The following is an 18,885-nucleotide window of genomic DNA, read 5'->3' on the forward strand; positions in this document are numbered from 1 at the left end:
CTGTATAAACGGCACTGACACAGGACTTCAACGTGGACCTGGCTATTTTCCAGTTTCTGAGGTAGTAACACCTTTCGCACAGCCTGTAAAATATGACCCCGGCTTTTCAGTATAAACAGTACAAACATGGTATTTGAATTCCAAGTCAATATTCTGGCTTTGGCAGTATATAAAATCCCCTTTTATACAGCCTGTAAAAAGCCTGCATCTTGGTGTTACGTTTAAATGGCACTGACACAGAATGGAGGTGCAGAGTTGAACTGGCAGTTTTGCGGCTTTAGGAGTAGTCGGTAAAAGTTGACATATTTCCACAGTTTTTCATTTGACGACGTTCTGTATAAACGGCACTGACACAGGAGTTCAACGTGGACCTGGCTATTTTCCAGTTTCCGAGGTAGTAACACCTTTCGCACAGCCTGTAAAATATGACCCCGGCTTTTCAGTATAAACAGCACAAACATAGTATTTGAATTCCAAGTCAATATTCTGGCTTTGGCAGTATATAATATCCCCTTTTATACAGCCTGTAAAAGCCTGCATCTTGGTGTTACATTTAAATGGCACTGACACAGAATGGAGGTGCAGAGTTGAACTGGCAGTTTTGCGGCTTTGGGAGTAGTAGCACCTCTAACACTGCCTGTAAAAGTCGACATATATCCACAGTTTTTCATTTGACGACATTCTGTACAAACGGCACTGACACAGGAGTTCAACGTGGACCTGGCTATTTTCCAGTTTCTGAGGTAGTAACACCTTTCGCACAGCCTGTAAAATATGACCCCGGCTTTTCAGTATAAACAGCACAAACATGGTATTTGAATTCCAAGTCAATATTCTGGCTTTGGCAGTATATAATATCCCCTTTTACACAGCCTGTAAAAGCCTGCATCTTGGTGTTACGTTTAAATGGCACTGACACAGAATGGAGGTGCAGAGTTGACCTGGCAGTTTTGCAGCTTAGGGAGTAGTAGCACCTCTAACACTGCCTGTAAAAGTTGACATACTTCCACGTTTTTTTCATTTGACGATGTTCTGTATAAACGGCACTGACACAGGAGTTCAACATGGACCTGGCTATTTTCCAGTTTCTGAGGTAGTAACACCTTTCACACAGCCTGTAGGTCATGAGTTCAAACCCTGGCTGAGTCATACCAAAGACTATAAAAATGGGACCCATTATCTTCCAACTCTCAGCATCAAGGGTTGGAATTGGGGGTTAAATCACCAAAATGATTCCCGAGCGCGACCACCACTGCTGCTCACTGCTCCCCTCACCTCCCAGGGGGTGGAACAAGGGGATGGGTCAAATGCAGAGGGTCATTTCACCACACCTCGTGTGTGTGTGTGACAATCAGTGCTACTTTAACTTTTTTTTAAAAATATGGCCCCGGTTTTTATATAAAAAGCACAAACAAAGTATTTTAATTCCAAGTCAATATTCTGGCTTTGGCAGTATATAGTAGCCCCTTTTACACAGCTTGCAAAAGCCGACATCTCCCCGGCTTTTCTTCATCAGTGTGCGTTTTGCATAAGAATGTGGATCGGGTAGTTTTCCCTGTCATTGTGTGAAAGCGCACAACTTTTCAAAAATCATATCCCACTTTGCTGGGTTCTGTATAAAAGGCACCTGCAAATAAATGGTCGATTTCTGTGTCAAAGGGCTATTGAAATACTTACAAAATACCTTTCTTTATGACGTCCAGTCACAACGCATTACCATATTTTTTCTCAAATAGGACCTCTTCATATGGATCTCCGCGGAGAACCTTTGTGCACATGACTCTTGATTTGACACTTTTACCCTCTTCTCACGTCCGTCCTTGAACGTCCCACGCTGGAAAAAAACCTGTGCTGCAACTTTTTGTCCTTGAAGGCAACACTGTTTAAAAAAAAAAAAAAAATGTCCATCACTTGATTATTGGCCTTATTTATTGCAGTGCAAAAACTTCTTAACTGTGACCACTGGCAGCTGTCTGGTCCAGTTTTGGAGTTTTGTGGACACTCACTTTCATGGGATTGGTAATGCTTGTTAGGACTATTATGGTCTGGAGGGTTCAGGACCACCTTTCCTTTCTTGTCCTTTTAGGTGTTGTATATTATGGGATGTGTGCTACTACAACTACTACTGCTGCTGCTGCTTGGGGTATTATGGTCTGGCAGGGCGCATAAGGGAGGGGGCGTCACCATGACAACGAGGTGGCGAGCTGGGGAGGCCCGTGTGCACGCAACAGAGGCCTGAGTGCACGCATGTCTAGGAGTGGTAGCGTGCGCGTGTCAGCCAGCGTGCACGTTGGAAGGGGGGGGGGGGGGCAGTGTGAGTATTATGGTCTGTCCGTTGCGAGGTAACTATGCAGAGTTCTGTGTGGGAGGGGGGATTATTATGGGATGTCTGCCCCCTTTGTGTGTTTGTGAGGATGTTAGCTAAGATGTGAGGCCGGGGCAGAGGGGAAAGGGAAGTGTTTTTTTTTTTTTAGGTGTTAAATGAATGAACCCCTTAATTGAGTTTGTGGACTATACACAATAGTTTCCAAGGTAAGATTTTATTTCATTAAATGAGGCGCCCGTGTCACGCGTGTGACGCATATTCTAATTAGCCAACTTGTTTGAGTGTTGCCAATAAAAAAAAAACAACCAAGATACACAGCGAGCCAGGCCAAGGGATGCCATTTTTTTTTCAAATGTATATATGTTTATGTTTCCCACTAGCCGCCCCCTCCCTTCTGGACACCCGCGGTCCAACTCGCCACAGCAGTCCCACGTCATTTTCCCTCCTCCCCCCGTCGATTGAGGAGCGAGCTTTAGGAGGGATTATTAATCCGAGCGAGGAAGACCCGGAGACATGTCAGGCAGCGAGGATGACAGGGACAACTTCGGGCCCGCCGAGGAGCACTCACTCCTCCACGGTAAAACACGCCGGCCCTTCGCCGCTTCTTGTTGTGTTGACCGGAGCTAGCCTTCAAAGCGATGCTAACGTTAGCCTGAGCTAACAGGCGGGAGGGGGGGGGGGGAGTTGTCGCCATGTTAGTTGAGCTAACTTCACGTGCAGGTGTCCTCCTTCCTTGTTTACCTTTTCAGGGACGAGTGGCGTCAACTGCCAAAGTTGTCAGCGGGGGGGGGGGGGAAAAAAGGCGGACGAGTTGTTTTGAATGCGGTTCATTCTTTTGTTTTTGTGCCACATTACGCGCGCACGCCAGTGCGTGAGGGCGTGCACGCGGATTTGGACGCGCACGGCGGTGTGCACGCGCGCGCCCTCCCTTTTTTCCCCCCCCTCTATCGCGCCTGCAGGGACGATCCCCACTGAGCATGCGCGGCAGTCATAACAAGACCGGAGATGAGTGACACATGTGCAGTGGTGGGGAAAGTGTGATCATTTAGTACAAATGAGTACACATTACCATTTTGATTGATCGGTTGAAACTTTTATTAGTAGATTGCACAGTGCAGTACATATTCCGTACAATTGACCACTGAATGGTAACCAGAGGTGGGTAGTAACGCGCTACATTTACTGCGTTACATCTACTTGAGTAACTTTTGGGATAAATTGTACTTCTAAGAGTAGTTTTAATGCAACATACTTTTACTTTTACTTGAGTATATTTATAGAGAAGAAACGCTACTTTTACTCCGCTACTTTTATCTACATTCAGCTCGCTACTAATTTTTATCGATCTGTTAATGCACGCTTTGTTTGTTTTGGTCTGTCAGACAGACCTTCAAAGTGCCTGCGTTACTGGTGACGTTTCACTCCGTTCCACCAATAAAATGCAGTCACTAGTGACGTTTGACTCCGTTCCACCAATCAGATGCAGTCACTGGTGACGTTGGACCAATCAAACAGAGCCAGGCGGTCACATGACCTGACTTAAACAAGTTGAAAAACTTATTGGGGTGTTACCATTTAGTGGTCAATTGTACGGAATATGTACTGTACTGTGCAATCTACTAATACAAGTTTCAATCAATCAATCAAAAGTGTGAAGGAAAAAAGACACTTTTTTATTTCAAACGTACATCCCGTCACAAGCCTAAAGACTGACTGCACAGTTCCTGTCTTCACAATAAAAGTGCCGCTCCATCGCGCCTGTGCTTTCAAAATAAGAGTCTCCGAAAGCCAGCGCAAACAAGCTAGCAAGCTACGGAGTTTGCCACCAATGTATTTCTTGTAAAGTGTGTGAAAACGAATATGGAAGCTGGACAAATAAGATACCAAAAACCAACCACTTTCATGTGGTATTAGACAGAAAGGAGGAACTTTTTTTCTCCTGCATTTGAAAACGTGGACGTTAAGCACTGCTGTCTGATTACAATCAATGCAAGTCATCAGAATCAGGTAATACACCAACCTATATTCTTGTCAACATGAAAGAAAGGAATCTATATGTGTTAAACATGCATGTATATTCATTAAAACACCTTTAACATGTAAACAAAAACGGCAAAATAAATAAATATAAATGATATACTGTATATATCAATGTATGTGTATATATGTATATATATATATATATATATATATATATATATATATATATGATATGTGTGTGTATGTTACTCATCAGTTACTCAGTACTTGAGTAGTTTTTTCACAACATACTTTTTACTTTTACTCAAGTAAATATTTGGGTGACTACTCATTACTTTTACTTGAGTAATAAATCTCTAAAGTAACAGTACTCTTACTTGAGTACAATTTCTGGCTACTCTACCCACCTCTGATGGTAACACCCGAATAAGTTTTTCAACTTGTTTAAGTCGGGGTCCACTTAAATTGATTCATGATACAGATATAAACTATCATCATAATACAGTCATCACACAAGATAATCATCAGAGTATATACATTGAATTACTTACATCATTTACAATCTCGGGTGTGGGATGTGGAGGGGTGGGAGGGTTAGGTTTGGTTGATATCAACACTTCAGTCATCAACAATTGCATCATCAGAGAAATGGACATTGGAACAGTGTAGGTCTGACTTGGTAGGATATGTACAGCAAGTAGTGGACATAGAGAGAGAGAAAGATCAGAAAGCATAAGTAAGTAATGAAGCCTCACCGCTTGATTGATTGTCGTAGCATTAAGGCTATTGAGTCAGATGTACTGTGATTCAACATACAGGTTTTATTATGGTGTGTGTATAAGGACCGCAAAATGGCACCTATTAGCAGTCATATTATCTGTCGTTTTGTTTGTCAATATTATGCAAAACCAAATGTTCTTACCTTCTGGTACCTGCTGATGTGTATTTGGGATCTGCATAAGTGGGCGGCATGGCGTAGTGGGTAGAGCAACCGTGCCAGGAACCTGAGGGTTGCAGGTTCGCTCCCCGCCTCTTACCATCCAAAAATCGCTGCCGTTGTGTCCGTGGGCGGGACACTTCACCCTTTGCCCCCGGTGCCACTCACACCGGTGAATTGAATGATGAATGATAGGTGGTGGTCGGAGGGGCCGTTGGCGCAAATTGCAGCCACGCTTCCGTCAGTCTACCCCAGGGCAGCTGTGGCTATGAAAGTAGCTTACCACCACCAGGTGTGAATGAATGATGGGTTCTACATGTAAAGCGACTTTGGGTACTTAGAAAAGCGCTATATAAATCCCAGTTATTATTATTATTATTATTATAAGAATAAGTATCTACATTTGATTATTTACATTTGATTATTTACAATCCGGGGAGGTAGGATGTGGAAGGGAGGGTGTTAGTTTAGGGTTGAAGTTGCCCGGAGGTGTTCCTTTAGTGCGGTTTTGAAGGAGGATAGAGATGCCCTTTCTTTTACACCTGTTGGGAGTGCATTCCATAATGATGTGGCATAGAAAGAGAATGAGTTAAGACCTTTGTTAGATCGGAATCAGGGTTTAACGTGGTTAGTGGAGCTCCCCCTGGTGTTGTGGTTATGGCGGTCATTTACGTTAAGGAAGTAGTCTGACATGTACTTAGGTATCAAGGAGGTGTAGCGGATTTTATAGACATTTTATAACATTAGTAAAAAGCAAAACTACCACATCAGCAACCATACATAAAAAGAAGTAAGCTTGCATTTAAATGTACTTAAAGTATGACAAATGTTGCCATGGTTGAACGTAATTTGGTTGTAAATGGAAGAGGAAATGCAAAAGACAAAAATGGATGCTGCAGTTCATTTAAAACTATACATCCTGTGTAGAATAATGTTTAACATAATACAATACAAAGGTCCTGGGTTCGATCCTGAGCTCGATATCTTTCTGTGTGGAGTTTGCATGTTCTCTGCGTGGGCTTCCTCCCACCTCCAAAGACATGCACCTGGGGATAGGTTGATTGGCACCACTAAATTGGCCCTAGTGTGTGAATGTTGTCTGTCTATCTGTGTTGGCCCTGCGATGAGGTGGCGACTTGTCCTGGGTGTACCCCGCCTACCGTCCGAATGCAGCTGAGATAGGCTCCAGCACCACCCGCGACCCTGAATAGGACAAGCGGTAGAAAATATATCGATGGATGGATAATGCATTTGTAGAAAAATAGCAGAGTAAAACTAATGGCTGAAAAATGTAGAGAAAGAGAAATATGCATTACCATTGCTTCATAGGTGAAATATAGAGTTTAAAACTATTTTAAGAACAGTTACAAGGTATTTGAACGTTGTTCCGTTCAACTTCTGCAAGTGTGACAAGTGTGCATGTCACCCACAGATGACGAGGCGGAGGACGTCATGTCTGACGTGGAGGTGCCCAAGTCCAAGAAGAAGAAGAAAGCCAAGAAAAGCAACCGAGAGAGCAGAAGCAACAAGAGACAGCGAGCCATCAGAGAGGCGAGTTTGCTTTCACATGACTCATGGTGCACTCTCCACATGGCAACCCACTCAAATCTAGTCACATTAGCGGCACATTATTTCAGTATAGTAATGCCACTGATTGAATTATGACTATTTTAGCTCTAGGTCATGCTCACTATATGCCCACGCACTCAAATAATGTACGTCCATCTCCTACAAACATGTTAGAATAGCATACATGATGAGCGAGAATCTGTCAAGGGCAGGGGTGTCCAAAGTCTTTGACTTGGAGGTCGCAATGGGCTAAAAAGAATTGTCCGGTGGCCGAAAGCAGACTGCATGTAAAGTAACAATATATATATATAATGAATTATATAATTGAATATTAAAAGTATGTTAAAGTTCGACTTCTACCTTTTTACTTCCGTGACGACCTCCTTAAAGTTTTGTAATCAATCAGAAATATCAAGCAGCCAAAATGCGGCAAACATGAAAAAAGTGTGGATAAAGTGTTTAGCATTTTTCCCATTATGCATTGTAGTTTATTTAAATGTGTGTAAATTAGAAAAATGTACGGTGCGTTTACGTTTTTTATACTATCCACAAAGTTCAATAAGCAGGTTGTGTTTTGTGTGACCATGTGTGTTGACTTTTTATGTTGATTGCGTTTTTTTTGCGCCATGAGTGGGATAGGTTATTTAGATTGGGTCATATAAGTAAATGATGTGCTGTGTATTTTCAAAGTTTAATTAATGGTCATTGGCATGCCTGCTCATGTTGTCCGCAAGATTGTGGCGAAGCTGCAGCATTAGACTAGCAGATATTTAAAATTAAGCTGGAGGCACTGCGCTTGCCTTACTCTTTAATAAACGTATGATGTCTCGCGGGCCAAAACTAATCGCGGGCTGTAGTTTGAACACACCTGGTCTAGGGAGACTGAAATGTCCGATACATGGTAATTCAGCCAGGGCTCCATGAAACTTGTCCATTCTAACGCACAGCACAGTCTTTTCATGCGCATCTCCTGCAGGCTCTCCATGTGGACTCCGGTGCGGCAGAGAACCTGCAGCTGGTCTCCAGTGCAAACCGCGTTGATATTAAAAAAAGGGTTTTCCTGAACCTATGCGGTTTTTTGCCTCACAATACGAAGGTCCTGAGTTCAATCCCGGGCTCGGGATCTTTCTATGTGGAGTTTGCATGTTCTCCCCGTGACTGCGTGGGTTCCCTCCGGGTACTCCGGCTTCCTCCAACCTCCAAAAACATCCACCTGGCGATAGGTTGATTGGCAACACTAAATTGGCCCTAGTGTGTGAATGTGAGTGTGAATGTTGTCTGTCTATCTGTGTTGGCCCTTAGATGAGGTGGCGACTTGTCCAGGGTGTACCCCGTCTTGCGTCTGAATGCAGCTGAGATAGGCTCCAGCATCCCCCGCGACCCCGAAAGGGACAAGCGGTAAAAAATGGATGGATGGATGTTTTTTTAAGAATGTGCTATGGGCCAATAAAAATGAAGTCTGGGCCGCAAATGGCCTCTGGGCCAAATTTTGTACTCCCATGATCTAAGGAGATCTAATACAACAAGGCCATTCAACTAAATTGTTGCAGGGTCCACATGTTTAAGAAAGCTTCTTCCTTTACTAGTCATGTTTTGTATTATGTCAATGCAAGTCTCTACTAAACCTTCGTCATATGATTTTTTTTCTATTTTTAAAACACTTCTTTTGAACATGATGGTTCTATGGTCAACATTTTGCTGTAAAGACCTATCTTCAAGAATTTTTGGCTGCCTTCAAAAACAGTTCGTTTTGAGAGGCGGAGTTGCTAGATGCAAATGAAGCCCTTTTTTACCACGCCCCCTCACACTGACTTGCCTTTCATCCTCGCCTAGGCAGCTTTGTTTGCTACAGTAGCCTAGTTGTGTTTTGTTTTGCTAAGACCGTATGGAATATGGACACCGGTGATTGCCTCCACCCATCTAATATTTACTTGACTTTCAACACAATTCAACATCCCAGATGATCTAGCGTGACCAGTGGCTCACCGTGGTTTGTTGTCGGATCAAGGAGGTCAGGGACGATGCCGGGGACAGAAAGTAAGAAAGCTTAGCTGCAAATATAGACATAGACATAGACAAACTTAAAGGAAAATTGTTCCACACAGTAGCTCAGTTACAATGATGGAAAGTGTAAGGATAGAAAGGACAATGCAGGTATAAATAGACTAAATATAGCGATATAAAATCTAAAATATATGCAATATTTACATAATATATGTACAGTATATAATATATAATGTACATATCATTAAAGTTTGTCTATCATTAAATATGGTACTATACGTTAGCTAAGGTTAAACTTTTACCGGGTCATTATCTCTCCAATGCTAAATCCTGAACGTATGCATGTGTATATTGACCATAAAATGCTTTTCTATTCTATATTATATTAATACTTTTCCTGCACTGTTGTTTTGAAACAATAGATACCCGAACCGGTTAAAACAGTTAGATATGCTACAGGCTACATCATCATTTGCGAGGCTCGCGAACATTATAACTAATTATAATACTAGCTGGTACATTACCAAAAACAGTAGGCACTGAACCAATTAAAAGTAGTTTTAGGAAGATCATTCTTTATTTTGCCAGAGGACGGTGATGGTATTGTTATACAGTAGAAGGCTAATCTGGCTACAAAATAAATCGAGCTAACATTGCTAACGTATCATTTACACATTTCTGACCTACTTACCGTTTCATTGTCTCCTCCTTTATTTGTCATAGATAGTAGTCACCAAGCTAGGCCATTAGAAGTAGTTTTTCGGCAAATCCATCTTTTTGTGGTGGTCTTTTTTGTGGTTGAACAGGACTAATCCTTGCACACACTCTAAGCAACTTCTTCACAGTTAAAGGCACATCAAATCGAATCATAAAAGTTAAAAGTAAGGCACTTTTCACTTCAGAGGAGGCTGAAAGTTTGTGTAGTGACTTGTACGGATGAAAGCAAACAAACAATTCAATAATTCAAGCAAAGAAGCGCTCGTCAAAAGTTCTGATATGCCAAATGACAGGAGTGCTTTGATGTTTTTAGGATCTGCTGCAAAAAACACAAGTCAAAGATCTTATGATCTACTGTATATTACCATTTAAATAATCAGGAGTTGCCAATGAGCTCGCCGGAGCACCTGATCGGAGTGGAGGCAGCTGAGCAAGATGAGGGAGGTCTGCGCTCGGAGAGTGACGGAAGTGATTACGCCCCTGGAAGAAAAAAGAAGAAACGCTCCAGCTCGACCAAAGACAAGAAGAAAGGAAGCACGGCCTCTGAGAAAGGGGGCTCCAAGAGCAAACGCAAAGATCCAGAACCGGATGATGACGACGAGGACGATGAGGACTGCCAGGTAAATAAGAACTTTAAACGAGAAGCAATGTTCACTCCCACGTGGATAATAACATTTCTGCTCTTCTCCCCCACCTCAGCCGAAAAGCTCCTCTCAGATGCTGGAGGCCTGGGGCATGAAAGATATCGATCATGTTTTTACTCAGGAAGACTACAACTCCCTCACCAACTACAAGGCCTTCAGCCAGTTTGTCAGGTGAGGAAACTGATACAAATCACGTGGAAAAAATTACAACAACTTATATATTTGTGTAAGCTAACTCTTCTACTTCTGAACCACTGCATACAAAAGGGTGAACATTTGTCAAAATATGCCCTCCTACTGTGTTGTTTTGTTTTTACATAAGTGCAGCACATGGTGGCGTTTTTATTAAACCTCCAGGTTGGACCCCCTAAGTCGACTGCGACTTGAATGTTTTTCACACCGCTTAATGCACTCTACAGAACACCCACTGCAACCATTTGGTGTTCAGTAAAACTACGATGAATAACTTATCTGTAAAATTTGAGCAAGAATGTTTGAAAAACATGTCCGCCATCAAACAGCATCTTTGCAGTGGCGCAGGAAGGACTAAGAAACAAATTGTCCATATTTTAATGACCATTTATCAAATCATAAAAAAATGAAGAGGGTGTCTGTGTTACGGTACATATATGCTTGCATGTATTCCAAAGCATTTTAGATCTCTACTCATAGGGGGCGCCACAAATGTTATTTACAATTATGCGAAAAAGCATCAGTATCACATTTGTTGTCGCCTTCAGGCCTCTGATTGCAGCCAAGAACCCCAAAATTGCTGTTTCAAAGATGATGACTTTAATGATGGCCAAGTGGAGAGAATTTAGCACAAACAACCCGCTTAAGGTATTGTATGTAATTGATTGGAATGAAGGATGAATGGAGGAGCACTCTTGTGCTAAGTTCTTTGCTGTGCGTTTCCCCGTCAGGGCTCCGCCAGCGCCAATGCAGCTCTGGCAGCCGCCAATGTGGCTGCAGTGGTGGAGAACATGGTGGTGGCTGGGACAGACGGGGGTGCGAACGTTGTTGCTCCTGCCGCTGCTCCCACGACAACGCCTGCTGCTCCAGTGCCGGCACCTCCTGCGCCACCGCTTCGCAAGGCGAAGACCAAAGAGGGCAAAGGTAAGTTGATAGTAAATTACAAAGATATCTGGTTTGTATTTGCTTGAAGTAATTTCTTCGTTTCCAACCTTAGGCCCTAATGCTCGTAAAAAGTCCAAGTCTAAAGCTCCACCAAAGCCCAAGCCCAAGAAGGTGGCTCCACTCAAAATTAAACTAGGAGGTTTGAACAGCAAGAGGAAGCGCTCATCGGTAAGTTTGGCACTACACCTACTTTTCATATCATTTGCTGAAAATGCATGTAAGAATGTATCCCTGCTCTCCTAATCAGAGTGACGAAGACGAGCCAGATGCAGACAGTGATTTTGATGAAGCAACCTTCTCCGTGACGGAAGGCTCTAACCGCACTAGCCGCAGCAAGAAGAAGTCCAAGAGTGCAAAGAAAAAGAAGAAAGGTTTGGTGTTTTGTTTTTTTTAAACATTTGTTTATTGTATTTCTGACATATACAGTCCAGAAATACAGATAAACACATGTCAAATGTTTTTTTTTCTCCCCCAAACAAGTAACTCACACAAATGGTGTCTAAAATAAAAACAACATGCATCAGTCAAATAAGTACAGGCAAATATTGACATAAAGCCACAGGCAACTGCACTCCTGAATGTCCCCAACACAGTGCAGCAATACACAAAAGCAGACAAAGGGTCATCAATTATCTACCTTTTAATTATTCTTCAATCAGGGTTACATTTGAGATCAGTCTCTTTTACATATTTTAGGAAACCACCCCATACTTGCTGAAACTTCACAGAACTACCGTTCGATGACAGCCTAATTTTCTCCAATTAAAGGAAATAAAGAATATCACTAATCCAGCGAGTGTGGCAGGGAGCTTCTGCAGCCTTCCAATTATCACAATAAGTTTTCTAGTCAGTAATATAGTACATGCCCCCAAGGTCTTTTTGGATTTGCTAAGAAAAGATGACAGAGGGGCGACCCCAAATAGTCCGCTTGTAGGATTCGGTTCAATGTTTTTAGTGTTAGGTGTCAAGTGTTAACATTTCATTTCAATAACAAGCGCCACGATCAGATACATATCGGGGAAACCATGCAGTGTAAAAATCTTTAATGATGTCGATCCCCAGACTTGACTATCTTAAAAAGGCACTATTGACAAAAAAGGGAGTGAAAGCATGGTTGGCATTGTTGGGTGCAAGACTAGAAATAGACTGTAAGCCAAAATAGCGTTTACACTGAACCCAAATTCTGAATTAGTTTTTTACGATTGGGTTTTTTGTAAAAGCGGAAGTTGAAGAGTGGATGGTAGAGTGAACCAGAGCCCTAAGAGATACTGTCTTAGTTAAGTTAGCATCCATAACCAGCCATAACGGAGGGGATCAAATGCTTCATTTTGCAGCCAATATTAAAGAACTCTGTGTCGGTTGCCCAGTAGTAAATGCTAAAGTTTAAAGGTGTAGTCTTTTTTTCCATTTAGACATCAACTCTGGACTAGAAAACACACTAACTTGCCCTGTCTCATTCAGTCGAAATGGAGGATGGCGACGGTTACGAGACAGACCACCAGGACTACTGCGAGGTGTGCCAGCAGGGAGGAGAGATCATTCTGTGCGACACCTGTCCCAGGGCTTATCACATGGTCTGTTTGGACCCTGACATGGAGAAGGCACCCGAGGGCAAGTGGAGCTGTCCACACTGTGTGAGTACAGTTGTCTTTAGTAGAGTAGTCAGTGCACAGCTTGAAGAGCATAATATATTTACTCCTCACTGAAAACATTTCAACACACTGACATTATTGTCTAAATAGCTGGCAACACTAGCGAGCAACAGATAATTGTGTATTGTCTTCAGTCAACCATAGTGGTAGTAGCCTCGCAGTCTAGGTCTGCATGAGTGCTTCCGGCACTGGGGAGCTGTGTTTTTTTTAGGGAAACGTAAATTCCAAAATGTACTGTGACATTGTGAGGCAGCACCTGGCAGTTTTCCAACAGTATGGGAAGCCCGAACAGATCTCCAAGAAGTGCCTTTCTGCGGAAGGTGAAGGTTATGGTATGTCTTCTCCAAACCTGAACCCAATTGAACATCTGTGGGGAATTCTCAAGCAGTGAGAAGGTGCCTATTATCCACCAGCTCTACCAGGGATGATGTCATGGAGGAATGAAGAGAGTTGGAGTAACAGCCTGTGCAGCTCTGGTTAACTAAATGCCCAGGAGAAATAAGGCAGTGATGACAATGCTCCAAGTTTAAATTCTTATACTTATAGTTTTGTCCCTTGAGAATATATAAAAACTGTTGCTGAAATGTGAGGAGTTTAATTATTTTTTGAGATGTTCTGTCATAGTGTTACTAACCCTCACCTCTTTGCCCATGATCGGGACACCAGGAGAAGGAGGGTATCCAGTGGGAAGCACGGGACGAGCTCTCCGACGCCGAAGTGGAAGACGAGGATGACAGGCAGGAGGACGACGCAGAGGAAGAGGACGACCTCCACATTGAGTACTGCAGAGTGTGCAAGGACGGAGGGGAACTGCTCTGCTGCGATACTTGCACCTCGTCTTATCACATCCACTGTCTCAACCCGCCTCTCCCCGAAATCCCTAATGGCGAGTGGATCTGTCCCCGCTGCAAGTGTCCACAAATGAAGGGAAAAGTCCAGAAGGTTATAACATGGCGTTGGGGAGAGCTGCCAGCCCCCATGCCCGTCCCCCGACCTGCTGATCTTCCTGCTGATGCTCCTGACCCGCCACCACTTGTTGGTCGCCGGGAGAGGGAGTTCTTTGTCAAATGGTGCAATCTGTCTTACTGGCACTGCTCCTGGGTGCTGGAGCTGCAGGTACATTCTCACATTGCATACATTGTATTACCACTCTGTCTCACATCGCTTCTTACCCGTGGTCACCAGTTGGAGCTGAACTGCCAGGTGATGTTTCGCAACTACCAGAGGAAAACTGACATGGATGAGCCGCCACCGGTGGATTTCGGAGGCGAGGGCGACGACGACAAAAGCACCAAGAGAAAGAACAAGGATCCGCTCTTCGTCCATATGGAGGCAGAGTTCTACCGGTATGGAGTCAAGATGGAGTGGCTGATGATACATCGCATTCTCAACCACAGGTAAAGTCACAATGTGGATTGCTAGTACATGCAAAACTCCTTTTATTATAATTGTACAAGTTTTTTTCTCTTAATGTTAATGCGTAATGCTGCAAATGGGAACTTTTGATTTAATACTACAGCATTTATATAACCTTTCAATTATTTTTGATTGGAGAGTAGATTTGCACAACTAAAACCAATCATGACTCATTTAATGTATATTTTGAATATAGTGAATGTATTATTAACATTGCATAATATGAAAAACTAATATGACTTTCTTCATTGTAGCTTTTTAGGGAGACGGTAAAGAACTATTTGTTGTTTTGTTTTTTCTACTCTCCAGTCTTTAAGTTGTATTTTTATCTGGATTATCAGGATATCTACTGAGCAGGAAAATAAAACAAATGTTTTGGCATAAAATGCTATCGCACACAAGAAAAAAAGATTCTACACCTTAAGAGTCGAATCTGTTCGTTGGTTAATGTTTTAATGTGATATCTCCACGCCAGTATTGACAAGAAGGGAAATGTACACTACCTGATCAAGTGGCGGGATCTGCCCTACGATCAGTCGACGTGGGAGAGCGAAGACATGGACATCCCAGAGTTTGACACCTACAAGCAGACTTACTGGAATCACAGGTGTGCTAAGTAACACAGATCACAAGTCCTCTCTTAATTAGACTTAAGTGCCATTTTATCTGACGTGCATATGCTAAAATAGAGAGTTGATGATTGGCGATGAGGGCAGACCTGGTAAGAAGCTGAAGAAGCCTGTCAAAATCAAGAAGACAGAGCGTCCACCTGCTAACCCAGTTGTAGATGTAAGTATTCCACGTATCCACTGTCACAAACAACCTTCACCAGCCACAACATTAGGTACATTGGGACGGCGTGGCGCAGTGGAAGAGTGGCCGTGCGCGACCCGAGGGTCCCTGGTTCAATCCCCACCTAGTACCAACCTCGTCATGTCCGTTGTGTCCTGAGCAAGACACTTCACCCTTGCTCCTGATGGGTGCTGGTAGCGCCTTGCATGGCAGCTCCCTCCATCAGTGTGTGAATGTGTGTGTGAATGGGTAAATGTGGAAGTAGTGTCAAAGCGCTTTGAGTACCTTGAAGGTAGAAAAGCGCTATACAAGTACAACCCATTTATCAACCCATTTATCATTTACATCAGTCAACTTCCATGAGTTTCAAGAGCTGTATGAATAATTTTGCCCTCACAAAATGCTTGGTTTTGACGGACAGTATCAGAAGTATTTATTTGAAAAACAATATGTAATAACAAATGCAACCTGTTACATAATTATTATGTTGTTATGGGGACGGCGGGGCGCAGTGGAAGAATGGCCGTGCGCGACCCGAGGGTCCCTGGTTCAATCCCCACCTAGTACCAACCTCGTCATGTCCGTTGTGTCCTGAGCAAGACACTTCACCCTTGCTCCTGATGGCTGCTGGTTAGCGCCTTGCATGGCAGCTCCCGCCATCAGTGTGTGAATGTGTGTGTGAATGGGTAAATGTGGAAGTAGTGTCAAAGCGCTTTGAGTACCTTGAAGGTAGAAAAGCGCTATACAAGTACAACCCATTTATCATTTATGTTGTATTTGTTATTTAGCAGCAGGTGCTTGAAATTATTGAAAATGGTTGTGAAGTGAAGAATGAGGAAGCAGAAAGTTGCATGATATTACAGAATTATATTAAGCCTCCTCTTGGTTTCCTCTCACAGCCCACCATCAAGTTTGACCGTCAGCCTGACTACCTGGACAGCACAGGGGGCACTCTGCACCCCTACCAGCTGGAGGGTTTGAACTGGCTCAGGTTTTCCTGGGCTCAGGCCACCGACACCATCCTTGCTGATGAGATGGGCTTAGGCAAAACGGTCCAGACTGCTGTCTTCCTTTACTCGCTGTACAAAGAGGTGAGGGGAAGCAAGTACTACATTTTAAGTTTAGTTGTGTCCTGTCTGCCCTCCTGTCAGTCAATGTCAGTGGTAGGAGGAATCAAGACATGTGACATATAGCAACATTGCCCATTAAAGGGGATGAACTCTAAGGAAGGAGTTATATCCTAAAGGCATGGCAAGACATTTGATTACAACCTTCTTGTGTGTGTTTGTGTGTCAAACTCAAAATGCGGACCTCACTCTCTTTCCTTCAGGGTCATTCCAAAGGTCCTTTCCTGGTCAGTGCACCCCTGTCCACCATCATTAACTGGGAGAGAGAATTTGAAATGTGGGCGCCGGACATGTATGTGGTCACATACGTCGGGGACAAGGACAGCAGGGCTGTCATCCGAGAGAATGAGTTCTCCTTCGAAGGGAATGCCATCCGAGGTGGGAAGAAGGCATCCAAAATGAAGGTGAGAAAGACATGTTGATGCATTTGAAATTATTGCTCCCAGCATTAAAAGTTGTCTTTCCTGCTATTTCTAAAATTTGCTTTGCAGAAAGACTCAACAGTCAAGTTCCATGTCCTGCTCACATCCTATGAGCTGATTACTATTGATCAGGCTGTGCTGGGCTCAATTGAATGGGCTTGTCTGGTGGTGGATGAGGCTCACAGGCTCAAGAACAACCAGTCCAAGGTGTTTAACTACTTTACAGCTCCTATTTTACCTTTGCAAAAGAGGTGGTGACCCATGTGTTTGTCTCCTATTTAGCAGAATTGGGCAAAACCAGTAAGGAATGAGTCCAGAAAGAGACAAACATTAGCAACACTAGTATAGCGACTTAAGAACAACAAAATTATCAGTTAAAATCTTAACTGATTATTGGATAATTGGCAAAGCTCTTGGCTTGATTTTAAGATGTTTAGCAAAGCCTGATTTTTTTTTCTTTCAAGGTTGGTGTTTATAAAGAGGGCCTCGGGACACATCATTATAAAGTTAATATTATAACAATAGGGGACTTTTAAGTGATGCTTTTTTGTGGTATGTTTATCACAGTACCTGAGATCTCATTCAACTAAATTATTATTATTTATTAAATTATAGTAATAGTAAATGTCAGATGGGGGACATAATTGTGGCACTAAATTATTATTTTCCTCACGTTAGTTCTTCCGAGTGTTGAACAACTACCCACTGCAACACAAGCTGCTCCTGACGGGCACGCCTCTTCAGAACAACCTAGAGGAGCTGTTCCACTTGCTTAACTTTCTGACTCCGGAGAGATTCAAGTCAGTATAAATTCCCATTGGGATTTTTTTGTTTCATGTGTGGCTCACTTTGTTTTATTTGGCTCAGCTTGTTTTTCTTTTTCTCTGCAGCAACTTGGAAGGCTTTTTGGAAGAGTTTGCTGATATCGCCAAAGAAGACCAGATCAAGAAGCTCCATGACATGCTGGGACCGCACATGCTCAGGAGGCTGAAGGCGGACGTCTTCAAACACATGCCATCCAAGACTGAGCTCATTGTCAGAGTGGAGCTGAGCCCCATGCAAAAGTAAGTGATAAAAGTTAAAGAATATTGTTTTACGTGTTGTTCTCTAAACTATTCTTGCTTGAATCTAGGAAATACTACAAGTTTATTCTAACACGGAATTTTGATGCATTGAACACCCGTGGAGGAGGAAACCAAGTTTCTCTGCTCAACGTGGTGATGGACCTGAAAAAGTGCTGCAATCATCCATACCTTTTTCCTGCTGCTGCTACAGTATGATCTACATATTTTCCCTTTGTATGTACCCACAATGTTACAATGTGGCCGTTAAAGTGTAATTTTTCAACTGCAGGAGGCTCCAAAACTTCCAAACGGCATGTACGAAGGCATGTCTCTGACCAAAGCATCGGGCAAGCTGACGCTCCTGCAGAAGATGATGACGAAGCTGAAGGAGGGAGGCCACAGGGTTTTAGTTTTCTCCCAGATGACCAAAATGCTCGACCTGCTTGAGGACTTCCTGGAAAACGAGGGCTACAAATACGAGCGAATAGACGGCGGAGTGACGGGCAGCATGCGGCAGGAGGCCATCGACCGCTTTAATGGTGACACATGAAACGTGATCAGTGTATGCCGTAGTTTCTATGCCTTTGTTTTTAACCCATATGTTGGTCTTCAACAGCTCCTGGTGCTCCCCAGTTTGCTTTCCTCCTCTCGACTAGAGCAGGAGGTTTGGGCATTAATCTTGCATCTGCAGACACTGTTATCATCTATGACTCTGACTGGAATCCTCACAATGACATCCAGGTATGACTTGCCCCCATTGTTCAATTAATTTTTCAAACTTCATAGCCCAGATAGAGTTTGAATTGAGTTCAGATACAGGAAGTTCAGGGCATCTTGAAAGTATACACAGAGCTGGACTTTTTAAACATTTTATGTTACAGCTTTATTCCAAAGGAGATTAAATAAAATTTCCCTCAGAATATGGCATACAATACCCCATAATGACAACATGAAAAATAGTTTTGGTGATTTTTGCCAATTTATTTGAAATAAAATAACTGACCAATTACATGGGCATAAGTATTCACAGTTTTTGCAATTAAGCTGAAAATTGTGCTCAGGTGATGACAGTATGTAACATAACAAAATGTAGAAAAG

The 18,885-nt window shown here is 42.9% G+C and overlaps 2 protein-coding genes across 5 annotated transcripts in view; one reads left to right on the forward strand and one right to left on the reverse strand.

Moving 5' to 3' along the window:
• The window catches only part of LOC133595415 (vesicle-associated membrane protein 3-like), a 239,557-nt gene that overhangs the window by 71,326 nt on the left and 149,346 nt on the right, over positions 1-18,885 (reverse strand). The window lies entirely within an intron of this gene.
• Positions 2,353-18,885, forward strand: part of chd4b (chromodomain helicase DNA binding protein 4b) — a 34,599-nt gene continuing 18,066 nt past the window's right edge. For 3 of the 4 annotated variants that reach the window (XM_061947960.1, XM_061947968.1, XM_061947976.1), the window contains exons 1-22: positions 2,353-2,532; positions 2,707-2,903; positions 6,676-6,794; positions 9,914-10,153; positions 10,233-10,348; positions 10,918-11,017; positions 11,101-11,293; positions 11,367-11,482; positions 11,562-11,685; positions 12,776-12,948; positions 13,633-14,082; positions 14,152-14,363; positions 14,858-14,989; positions 15,072-15,171; positions 16,074-16,265; positions 16,505-16,705; positions 16,793-16,930; positions 17,402-17,523; positions 17,614-17,787; positions 17,856-17,997; positions 18,077-18,326; positions 18,404-18,528. In XM_061947960.1, the coding sequence (XP_061803944.1) occupies positions 2,840-2,903; positions 6,676-6,794; positions 9,914-10,153; positions 10,233-10,348; positions 10,918-11,017; positions 11,101-11,293; positions 11,367-11,482; positions 11,562-11,685; positions 12,776-12,948; positions 13,633-14,082; positions 14,152-14,363; positions 14,858-14,989; positions 15,072-15,171; positions 16,074-16,265; positions 16,505-16,705; positions 16,793-16,930; positions 17,402-17,523; positions 17,614-17,787; positions 17,856-17,997; positions 18,077-18,326; positions 18,404-18,528 (3,483 nt within the window). In that variant the 5' untranslated portion in view covers positions 2,353-2,532; positions 2,707-2,839. The remainder of the gene's footprint in view (positions 2,533-2,706; positions 2,904-6,675; positions 6,795-9,913; positions 10,154-10,232; positions 10,349-10,917; positions 11,018-11,100; positions 11,294-11,366; positions 11,483-11,561; positions 11,686-12,775; positions 12,949-13,632; positions 14,083-14,151; positions 14,364-14,857; positions 14,990-15,071; positions 15,172-16,073; positions 16,266-16,504; positions 16,706-16,792; positions 16,931-17,401; positions 17,524-17,613; positions 17,788-17,855; positions 17,998-18,076; positions 18,327-18,403; positions 18,529-18,885) is intronic. The other variant, XM_061947954.2, reaches the window with a different exon arrangement.

The sequence above is a fragment of the Nerophis lumbriciformis genome, linkage group LG04 (genome assembly GCF_033978685.3).
Source record: "Nerophis lumbriciformis linkage group LG04, RoL_Nlum_v2.1, whole genome shotgun sequence".
Taxonomy (NCBI): Eukaryota; Metazoa; Chordata; class Actinopteri; order Syngnathiformes; family Syngnathidae; genus Nerophis; species Nerophis lumbriciformis.